The sequence below is a fragment of the Malania oleifera genome, chromosome 9, assembly GCF_029873635.1.
Source record: "Malania oleifera isolate guangnan ecotype guangnan chromosome 9, ASM2987363v1, whole genome shotgun sequence".
NCBI lineage: Eukaryota > Viridiplantae > Streptophyta > Magnoliopsida > Santalales > Ximeniaceae > Malania > Malania oleifera.
The window spans coordinates 46,984,112-46,996,222 of record NC_080425.1 but is presented as its reverse complement, the minus strand read 5'-3'; the positions used below and the strand labels follow the sequence as shown (position 1 = coordinate 46,996,222).

Here is a 12,111-nt window from a genome sequence, read left to right as displayed (position 1 = left end):
AGCCTTTGCTTTAAAGTGATCTCAGTTGTACAAAATAAAATAAACCAAAAAGCCGTGAGTCCCTTTAAAACTCTAAAGACCCTGCTAGTACTTGCGTTAAGTGATATGCTACGGTGTGGTGAACAGTAACTTGAATATTAACCTGTGTCTGTTCTCCCCAAGTTGAAAGTGAGAAGTCCTTGAATTCTGCTTATCCCTCCCAGATCTACTGAAATCACAGACAGTGCATTTCAATCCATCTTCCCATGATGTCCCTTGCAGAATAACACTTCATTTTTGCCTAAATTCATTTTTGTGAAAAATCTTGCAAGTAACTTCAAGATGATTATGTTTAACCAACTTTGTAGGCAATCAATTTTGGAAGAAAAATTAGAATACTTCACTGTAAACTCCATAGTGTTGCTTTAAAAAGCTGGAGCAGCAAAGCGTTGTATCTTTATGATATTTTTGGGCTAATTCACATGCTAGAAAATCTTCCCGTATCTGATCATACATCTCTTCGTTCAATTCAGGAACACCATTCAATGTCATATCATGCAAAAGTCATCTTTCTTCCCAACATGCGTTGGCAAAAGTTTGTTAGCATCCAAATCTTTTGTATGCGGACCTTCTAGCCAACAGATGTGGGGTATTCTGAACAAACTGGATGATTAATATCAATTGAGTGGAAAATTTGATCAAGGACTTGATTTATGCCCTCTTTTGAATGACTACTTGATTATAAAGTTAAAGACTACCTTCATGACATCATCTTTGACGGAGCGGACACAGTAACTTGGTGAAGAGTCCTGACAAACTCCTCATCTTGATCAAGCTTTTATCTGCCTCTTGCTGTATATTGTGTGAGCGTGCATCATGAAAGCTTTTTTGGCCATAAGCCATAATCTTCATCCTTGGTCGTTAGGCACCTCAAAGCATTTGAAGACATTTTCAGGAGTCTTCTATACGATCTCCAGTTCATCAAGCCAATTAGATTACCACTCAATTTTATTTTTCTCTTAGAAGTTCTGCATTTTATTTTGATGCAAAGCTAAATGTCTTCGGCTCTGATACCAACAAAGTCAGGAATGAGATGAGATGAGGACTTACTTTGATTGTCCATTGAAGCTGATGTTTCTTAGAGGGAAATAAAGGAAAAAAGCTTTTCTTGTCTTATAATTGCACAAACCTGTGGTTGTTAAGAGAACAGAAAAGCTACAGGCTGAAATTTGTTGATAATAAAAGTCAAGCTGGCTCTGGAACAATCAGCTATTTTTCATATCATTCTATGAATTCTTGATCTATTCCAATTCTTCTTTTCCTCCCTATCCCTATTATTTGGAAGGTCAAAGTTCCTCCAAAAATAAAAGCTTTTACTTGGTTGGTCATGCTTAACAAAATTTATACCAATAACTTGCTGCAGATTAGGAGACCTTTGAAGTTTGAAGGCTCTCTCTCTAGATGTTTGTGTGCTCTGTTATAGGAATTCCAAGAAAGCATCCAATCTCTTTTTGCATTGTGATTTTTTGTGGAGGATATGGAACAAATTGTTTGGTATTATGGAAGAGAGTTGGGTTTGCCCCTAATCAGTGAACGCTTGTTAGCCATCTCATTTGCTGGCCTTTGGAAGAAGGAAGGATAGGGCAGCTCTGTGGAAGAGTGGTATATTTGCAGTCTTATGCATGTATACATGGCTGAAGCATTATGCATGTGTATTTTCTGGGAAGAAGTTAAATTACTAACTGGTGTAGGAACAAATTTTGTATATGATTTCTTTGTGGTGTGTTGGTTTTGGAATTTTTAGGGAAGCTAGTTTTCAGGATTTACAAAGGGATTGGAGGAATTGGCTGGTTTGATGTCTCTCTTTTTTTAGTTGTTCTAGATCTTTTTTCTTGTTTGAACCAGATTTTCTTTGGGAGATATCTTATTCTCCCTGCTGGTAAATTCTTTTCCTATTAACAAAAATTTGTTTTGCTATAAAAAATAAATAAGTAAAAATAACTGGCTACTATGCATAATTAAATATAATGAGTCTTAATCATCACTTTATAACTATGAATACCCTCACAACGCTAAATCACAGCTCTAGTGCTATATAAAATAAACCAAATAGACCAAACCCCCTTTAAAATCTAAAGATACAGGTTGCTAATGTGGCATAAACAGTGCTGTGCTAAAGTGATGTGAATATTACATTTTATTTTTTCTGGTTCTTTCCAAGCATGTAGATAACACTGCATGCATCTTGCCTTCCTCAGACCTCTAAGCATGGAGCCTTGTTCACTTGGTGCTACATTTTTTATTTTTTATTTTTATTTTACATGGTTCTGGTTAGAACAGTGAAGTTTTGTAAAGTCATGATCCACATCTGTGTTTGATGTAAGTGTATATAATTTAGAGAGCTTTAATGAGCTTTTATGGTTATTTTCTTCAATATTCCAGGTTCATTGAGACATTTGGCACCCATATTATTTTTAGTGTCAAAATGGGTGGGAAGGATGTGATATATATGAAGCAACAACATTCGTCAACTCTTCAACCTGCTGAAGTACAGAAAAGGTTAAAGGAGATGGCTGATAAGAGGTTTTCAGATGCTAATGGACAATATATTATGGGTTCTGACCACATTTATCATAATGATAAGGTTTGTAGTAATTTTGTATAGTCTAAACTACTTAGATTTATCTTTTGAAGGAAAGTATGCATATTGAAGGATTCCATATATGGTAGTTTTCATCTGATTAAAAAGTGAATCTATAATGTTCCAAAGGCTTTTTGTTTTTGTATTTTAAACGAGATCTTGGAGAGTCTCAAATGTGAGGACATGGTAGTTTCAATCCCAAGTTAAAGGGATAAACATAAACCCCAACTTGAAATTATCAGTGAATCATATTTCTTGTTTACATGCAAGATTTTACAATTGTAAGTGGTAGATCTGTTATGGACTATAAAATATCTAAAACTATTGCATTTTATTTTTTTTATTCTTTTAGGTCTGTTAAAGTTGAACCTTAGTGTAACTTGTTTGTGTTATAATTGATTTCTTTGAACAAAAATAGCTTTGTAAGGAGGTGGAATTTATGGAGATGGGTGATTGGTTTGATCCTCTGTCTTATTGGAATAAATTGTAATAAATATGATGTAGTATCGGCCTGTGCTTGTTCTGCAGAAGGAATTATAAGAAGCCCGTTTCTAAGTGCAATCTTTAAAGTTGGAAGTAGGAGAAGGAGAATGAGGTTCTGAAAAGAGTTCAGTGATGTTTGGGTGTTTGATGCTTGGTGAAATTTCCATGCCTTTATAGATTGATTGCTGCCAAGGTGCTTCAGCAAATTGAAAGTGATGATGTGAAGCTTGTTTGGTGTCCCATTGTTCTAGAGGAACCTCCTGGGCCAAAGCTGGAGGACCATGTCATATTTGATTGTTTTGAATCACCTTCTTAGATTTGACTGTCTTGCAGTATATGAACGTAAACTGCTTCACTTGTCCTGTCTTCTGCCGATGAGACCTGGCTTTGCTAAAGGCCCTTTGCGGGTTAATTGGTCTCCCCAGCTAATGGAGGAAGGTTTTGACATTATCAATTGTAATGGACATACTTGGTGTGATGTGAAGTGCTCATTCATCAAGCAATAGTTGTGGATACTTGAACCTGGGAATTAGTTTCTCCAGAAATGATGTTGAGGTTGGCTTCCCATCTTTCTTAGAACTTGTTGTAATTGGGAGTCTTATTCATTGAGTTGGCTTCTACATTCTTGAGGTTGTAATGCAGGATGAGTAAAATATTTTTGTCTTGATAGATATGATAACTGTTGGTTGCCAAGTTGAAGACCAAATGGTCTGCATCCACAACAGGGCAATTTTGGTCTGGACAAATGCCCGTGGTAGTTTAGGAAATTAGGAATTACTTATTTACTTATTATTCTATTTAGGATTTATTTTGATTTGTGTTGGATTTGTTTCCTAAGTTTTTAGCTGTAGTTTTATTAGGCTGAAGCCCAAATCATTATCAGCTAAATGTAATGCCTTACTTTTGAGGTGTTATATATATATATATATATATATATATATATGGTGTGTGTGTGTGTGTTTCCTATTAATCACTTGTGAAGTTAAACGTTCTCGGTCGTCTGTTTCTTTTCTTCTCTTGCCACTGATCTACCACCAGTTATACTCCTATCATCAAGGTTTTCATATTCCCAGCTGTGGTCTGGTGAGTGGAGAATTTTGCTCTTCGAAAGTATTTTTGGCTGGTCTTAGATTTATTATCGAAGTCTGTGTACACTTATTGGGGTGCTCTTGGATTAGTTTCATGGCTGAACTTCTTTTTGGTAATCAGTATGAATAAAATGGGTACTGAGGGGTGCTGATGGTTGGTCTGCTCATTTTCAGGGGGTGTTTTTTTTTGGAGAAGTTGTTTGGAGCCTATTTGCTTATCAATCCAAAAGATTCTTCTTTTTTGAAAAAGAAAACAAAGAGGTTGATTGGATCACTGAAAGATCGATTTTGCATTCTGAAAATAACAAAAACATGTTTGGTTAAGCATTTTTTTTAATAGAAAAAGAAAGTTTGTTGAGAAAAGAGAGATGTATGAAGAGGAGGATATCCTCTAAAAGGAAAGCAAATGAAAAGAAAGAATAGGAGAAAAGAAACCAAAAAACAAGATACACTAAAGTCAAGCTAAAAAACCAACCAATCCTGTTGAAAATTTGATAAGCAAATTCCCAAAGTCTCTCAAAGACATAGAAAAGTGTTCTCAAAAGAGCTTGGGCACACTCATCTTTCCTCAAATGAAAAAAATAACTTATTACATGAGCTTCTAGTCATTGAGTAATAAAGGAATAAATGAGAATGTGAACCATCACTATCGGAACAGGGTGCACACATCAGGAATCTGCAGCATATTGTGGATGCTATATTTGTAGCTAATGAGGTGGAGGATATTCTTCATAGAAAATACAAGGGCATTGTGTTTTATTGAGATTTAAGAAGGCTTGTGATAGTGCTAGTGGGGAGTTCTTGGATAGGGTGTGTTAAAGCTTGATATACATTGTTAGCCCACAACCTAATAGCTTAAGCTTTTAGGTAAAGTGGTAATCTAACATGGTATCAGAGCTGGTTATTAGGAAGTCCTGGGTTCAAGTCTTGATGCTTGCCTTTACTGTGTGGTATTTAAAAAAAAATTTATTGTGTTCCCTATCATGGGTGCTATTTATCGCGTGTTTATCTCTCCACGTGCTGTCGGGCTGCATGTGCCCCCCCGGGGGGGGGGGGTGTTAAAGCTTGATATGCTTTGTTAGCCCACAACCTAATAGCTTAAGCTTTTAGGTAAAGTGGTAATCTAACAGGGTGCTTAGGAAGAAAGGCTTTGGAGTTAGGTAGAGGAATTGGATGAGAGGGTGTTTATCTGATGCTTATTTTTCATGATAATGAATGGGCAGCCTAAAGAGTGTTTTAGATCATTTAGAGGGATTAAAGCAAGGGGATTCTTTATCCCCGTTCTTATTTGTCCTTGCGGTGGATGTGTTGAATAGCATGATAGATACGGCCGTAGATAGGGGGCTTATGAGTGGTATTGAGACCATGTTGACTCTTTTGTTTACATCCTCACTATGTTGCAGATTTTTGAGGGGGTCTCTAGTCTTAGATTAATCTTGAAAAAAGGAACTGGTGTCTGGACCACTTTATCTTAGTTCTGAGAGGATGTTTTTTGGAGCTGATCTCCCTAGCTGTGTGTGGTGTTTTAGAGTGTCCCTTCACCTATTTAAGAGTCCATTTGGAAGTCAATGTTCGTTAGCTTTCTGGGATCCACTGGTGTCCAAGATTGTTAAGCAATTGGATGGTTTGAAAGGAGCATGGTTCTCTTTAGGTAGTAGAATTACTCTCATACATCCTGCCTTTCTACTCTCTCTGTATATATTTTTTTCAATCTCTTCAGGATTCAGGGAGAGGTGGCTCAAAAGCTTGAGAGCTGGGAAACATCAACACTTCTAAGTTCTAAGAGGCCAAAGTGTTGGTAACTTAGTACCAACACGCCTCAGGTGCCTTTACGCCCCGATATGTTTCGGAAATTAAATTTAATGTTTTTATTTTAAAATTTCTGACACGCTCAGACATGTTGCGACACATCGCCGGCATGCCTGAGAGACATCTGCAGCAAAAAATGCAGTTTTTTCCTTCAGAAATTTAAACCCCCCCTACCCCACCCCACTCTCAAGAATAAAAAAAGAAAAAAGAGGGAGACAGAGATAACCACGGCCTTGCCACTTTGTAGTCCCAGTGCGAGTAATGAGCACAACCAGGTTGGAGGAGTCTTTGCCACTTTGGAGCTCTGGCTTGTTGGACCCCCAGCCCCTGCTTTTTAGGAGATGTCAAGACTCAAGGAGTCTAATACTCAGTAACTCAGCTCGAAAGCCTCCATTCGTTCATGTTCTTTATCGAATCTTTTGAGGCTTTGACTCTTCGAGCTGCTGTAAGTCCAGTCCCCTTTCTCCTTCTCATCCCCATAGGTTCCAATCACCACTGCCCACTGGTAATGTCCTGAATTTTGTTGTTGTTGTTGTTTATGTTTTAAAATTTGATGGGTGAACTTATGGGGGAGAGTGGGAAAATGGTGGCCTGATTCCTGATGCTCACTACCTCACAACAGCTCCCTTGCTTTCGATAAGTTGTTGATATTAGTATTAAACTATTAAATTTGAATTTCTATGTTTCCTGAGTTCTCTAATATGAATGTAGTTGATGATTATGCAAGTGATAATTGTGCATGAATGATGCATATATTTTATTTCAAATTGAAATTACCTCAATATTTGTTATCTAAAAGGAAAAACATGCCTAAATATATATTTTTTTGATAAAAAGAAGATGAATTAGTCTATTGGAAATACAAAAGAGAAGTTACAACCTAACCTGGGAGAGGAAGTCCTCCGAAAAAAAAAATAATGAAAATGAAAATATAGAAAATATGCCAAAAAGAAGGTGTGGGATTACTGCCTAAAGGAGCCCTTAGATAAGTTCTACCCAACTCAAGACTATGCAACCTGCCCATCTAGCATAAAGGGAGAGCATTTGAATGCAACCCATGGCCAAGTTAATATCCCACGCATCGACAAGTTAATACTCAATATTAAGAATTTCTAAAACATCTGCGACTTAGTTAATAACTTAATGCATTTGCGAAACTATCCATAGCACATCCTGCAGGACAAGAATGTTATCATACTGTCATCTACAAACAGAAAATTAGATATGTATGCGTGTGTGTGTGTGTGTGCACACTTCAAGACAGTAGCCGATAAGCCTCTATCCCCCCTTTTAGCAATCATCCTAGTCAAAACATCAATCACTATAGTAAAAAGGAGCAGTGAAGGTGAATCCCCTTGGCTCACACTTATAGTTTCTTAAACCTAGACTTGGGCTCTCCATTCACCACAACAGAAATGACTGCAGAAGAAAGTCCACATGTAATCCTCGTCCTCCATCTCACCTGAAAAGCCTTCCTCTCTAAAACATTCTTGAAAAAAGCCCAACAGAAACAATCATAAAACCTTCCCAAATCCAGATTCAAAACACGAACTTCCTCCCTCTTCTATTAACACCCCCCACAACTTCATTTGCCATAAATCTGCATGAAAATTCTGAAGGCTTCTGGTAGAACACTTTATTCTGTGGGAGTGTCCAACAACACTCAAATCTACCTTTTTGCTGGGACACTTTAGTCAAAATTTTATGAAGACTTTTCATTGATGATTGAACTAGTGGGCTGAAAATATCTAACCATGATAGACCAATCCTTCTTAGGCACAAGGTAAATGAAGTTGGAGTTAATGATTCTAACCACCTCATGATTTTGGAAATTTTCATAAAACACCTCAAAATATCTTTCAAAAAATCTGAACAACCATGATCATGAAACCTTATGTTCCAGGAGCTTTATCCTTCTCTATGTCAAACACAACTCTTCTTACTTCTTCCTCCTCAAAAGGCCTCTTTATCCAAGCAGCAGAAATTGAAGCGTGCCCATGTCCTTCTCTGAATAGAGTACCCTATTCAACTCACATAACACGTCTGGAGTAGACTAATAGTTTCTAATCATCTCTCCTGCATCATTTTTACGATATATGTTGTATATTTCAAAATATTACTTATTGCAACAATTGGAATCAACTAGTAAAATTTGGTAAATCAATTATATTTCACTTTTTAAATTTATTTTATGCATTTTTAGCTTCTTTAATCCTATCATTTAAAATTGTGTGTAAGTTTTTGTGTGAAAAATCCTGTGCAATGCATGGGTTGTTGGAAAGTTTCAAAATTTATCCAGTCAACTCTCCTTGATCATAGGAGAAATTTCTGTAATTATGTAAAAAATCTAAGGATCAAAAGCAATGGTCCATGATCGCATAAATTGGCGGAAAATGATTCATATAGCCGCCCTCACTTAGCGAGACAAAGGCTTGGTTTTGTTGTATGTAAATAATCTTAGGAGATATTCCAGGATATATTCTAGGAGATTTGTTAGCAATTGTCATTCCTTCCTTTTTCGTATTCTTTCCTTTTAGATTATCCTTGTAGTCTATAAGACATTCAGATTGTACATAATTTTACAATAATAAGAAATACTATTTCTATTCTTCTCCACTTCTAGAGTATCTAGCTAGTGGCTGTAGATGTATTATCATTGAGCCTCATGAATGACATTATTTATTCTTTAATACAAAGATGATTAGCATAAAATCACTGTTCTTAAATAACTGTATGGTACATAGGCATTTTTTTTTTATGAACAAAATAGCAGTCTTTTGGTTCATGCTATATCCAGATATTCTTGGCATGGTTAAAACTATTATCATACTGATGTTGAAGCCTTGGTATCTTGGAACTTTTTCCATGATGTCTTATCTAATAATATTTATTTCAGTTTGAAATCAGGGAGCAAAGGCTGAGGTTTGCGGATACCAGTCCATCAAGTTCTTGTTCACACAAGGAGGTATGTATTTGCATATGCTTGTCTGTAAACTCTATTGGAAGGCCTTAAAGGCTAAAGAGCCCTTAAAGGCTAAAGAACTTGCGGGTCTTTAGAATTGATTTTACTTATTTCAAATTGGTGTCAGGATATTGTCAGCATATGCAAGAGAAGAGGTGGAAGTGATAATAAAAACTTGTCCCATTGTGAGTGGTTGCAGAGTGTTCAGCTTGAGCCTGATGTTATCTCAATGTCTTTTGTACCAATTACCTCCTTGTTGAATGGAATTCCTGGGAGCGGATTCTTGAGCCATGCTATCAACCTTTATTTACGCTGTGAGCAATATCTGTTCTTCTACTAGTGTATCTATTATTGCCCATTTTGCATAGTCACTGTTCAATTGCTTCAAAGCATAACTAATAAATCATCATAGTACTTGTATGATGAATATCATCGATGCAGGAACATTGTCTGACAACTTAATTCTCCTATTCCATTCTGAACAAATAATACACAAGGGTGTTTTATAGACTTTCAATGCTTGGAAGATGAGGAAACTATTTGAGAAACCTAAATAAACTAAAATATTAGTTTCCTTAGAAGATGATGACACTAATTTATGAAACATAAGTAAATGAAAATACTAGTTCCTTAATTGATAATATCCTAGAATCTTGAAGATATGATTCTAATAAAATACCATGAGTAAAAAAATGAAAATAGAAATTTAATCCTCCATGCTGGCTACATCAATCTCCCCCTCTAACAAAAAGAGCTCAACTCTGAGTTAAAGTGGACACACACGCTAACTGATATTACCATCTTTGAATTAGGCAGCTTGGTGTTGGGGAAGGAGGTAGTTTATGTGGAACAAACGGTTGCTTACAAGCATCCTCCCATTGCTTACTCTTTTTCTCAGCATTTCAAGCTAAGGCAACAGGTTGATCAATGGAGTGGAAGTCGCAGGATTGCAGCTCAATGCATAAACCATAACGAACTCACTCAATGTACCGAATGATGCCTTGCCATTTATCTTCATCAGAAGAACATTGAGTGACAACTTTGTAAAACTTAAGCTTGCATGCATAATCTTTATCCTGTTGGGCACAATGGTGCACCGAACTAGAGGCACATGTCGCTCATATTCAACTGGAACAACTTTTCCCCACCATATTATGCTGGATAAGATTCCACTTGGTAATTGGTGCTTGCCTTCAAAGTCAGTACTGATGAATGAGACTATGCCACCAGGTACTGGCGAAGTCTTTGCGACAAAGAACAACCATACCAACCTTTTCTTCTGGGCGAACACTGTGATAGATAAAGGTGTTCTTGATTTGGTTGAACCAATCAAAGAGTTGCTCTGGATAATCTGGCTTGTTAGAAGCTTGTATACCATCAGGCTCGACAACTCCCTTTGATTTTGAATCCAGATTAGTAAAGGACAAGGGAGTTGAACTCATGGACTTGAGATCATTGAACTTTAATGAAATTTAGAGAAAATTTGATTTTCCAAAGTAACTTCTTGAGAATTAAGAGAAACTACCCAAGTAGTTGATTCATGGATTTGCCTTTCAGGCCTTTCTTTCTACTCATACATTTGAGCTACTTTGTTGGTGGTGGGATCAAAATAGTCCTTTGTCACTATTTGCTTGCTTGTTTATTTTATTTTATTTATTTTTTATTTTTGAGGTGTTTTTGACACATTATGACCCTTGATAGAAAAGATGAATAAGGAACAAACAACTGGAAGGGCATTGCTCAAGGAGCACCAATCCTTTATGGCAAACATCTATTTGCAAATGACAACCCAGGAAGGGGGGGAAGTGTCCTTGAGGACAGCTCAGGAAGGGGTTTGTTTCTGCCAAGGTCTTAAATTTCAATTTTGAATAAAATTTTAAAGGTCCAAAAGCACTGAAATTTTGATGGAAATGCTGATTTTGATGTCAATTTTGATTTTGATTTGAAAAAATGATTAGTAGCAAAGCAGGGGATTCTTTCATGGAACTTTAGAAATGATTAATAGGCATAAGAACGGAAGTTTTAGAACAAATATGTTATAAATTAAATACATCTAAGTGGTGTATTTAGTGCAATAATTGTAATATAATATTCGTATTAAACATATTTGATTAATATGAATGGAATTCATAAATTAATTAAATATTATTTATTATCTAAATAAAGATAATTTAAGCATGAATGGTTAAATAAAATGTTGTTGCTAATACCCAAGTTCAATTTTTCATAAGACTTCAAAATATCTTGTATTAATATTTTGTTTCAATAAAAAAAAAGATAAATGAGGAGAGAAATTTCACTTGCGTTGAATCTTGCATTTTATTCCAAGAAAATTTCATTCTATGGTTGAAATTTTGACAACTCTGCCGTAAATTTCAACAGTAATTTTTTGAGGCAGAAATCGACCGTCATTTTGGTTTTTAGGGTAATGGATAACAGAAATTTCGATGGAAATTTTGACAATTTTGTGGAAATTTAAGATCATGGTTTCAGCTTCCTTGATGATGACAACTACAATTTTTGGTGATGGCATGGGTCTTTGATGATGAGAAGGGTCCATAAAGGAATGTCCATTAACTGATTATGAAATTTAAGGACTTTAGACCCAATGAGGGTTGTAGAGGCTCCTGCAGAAAGTATATTCTGATGATCAATGCACTACTGCAAGGAGTCTGTACTGGAACTTCAATGACTAGTAATGGTGAGGCTGCCTGTTGGCAACTGGTAAGGGAGTTTGGTTGGCAATGGTGTGATTCATGAGCCTTTGTTGATCAATGATAAAGAAAATGGGGGTGTTCGATTGCTTTGAAGGGCTTCAAGCAATTTTTGGGGGTTCCGACTTGATGTGGGTTGAGATGATTAGTTGATCAAAGGGAGTTGGGCTGCACAGATAAGATTTTTTCCCTTCAGAAGATATTCTTGTAAGGCTGTGGCTGTGGCTAGTTGGTAGCGGTGAGGGGCACGAGAACTTGGTGGTGAATGTTGATGATGGAAAATATGGAGGCAGAGGTGGAGGCAGTGCAAGGCAATTAAAGTTGGAACTGTGAATCATATGAGTTTAACTGGAAACTCACAAGAAACCCTGTCAAACATTGATAGCCATGATGATTTGAGTTTGCTCTGATATCACTTGATGCAGGACCAACATC

At 36.4% G+C, this 12,111-nt stretch overlaps 1 protein-coding gene across 1 annotated transcript in view; it reads left to right on the top strand.

Moving 5' to 3' along the window:
• Positions 1-12,111, top strand: part of LOC131163992 (MACPF domain-containing protein At4g24290) — a 53,990-nt gene that overhangs the window by 29,041 nt on the left and 12,838 nt on the right. Inside the window, exons 3-5 of the mRNA XM_058120858.1 lie at positions 2,422-2,623; positions 8,897-8,965; positions 9,090-9,276. Coding sequence (XP_057976841.1) covers positions 2,422-2,623; positions 8,897-8,965; positions 9,090-9,276 — 458 coding nt within the window. The remainder of the gene's footprint in view (positions 1-2,421; positions 2,624-8,896; positions 8,966-9,089; positions 9,277-12,111) is intronic.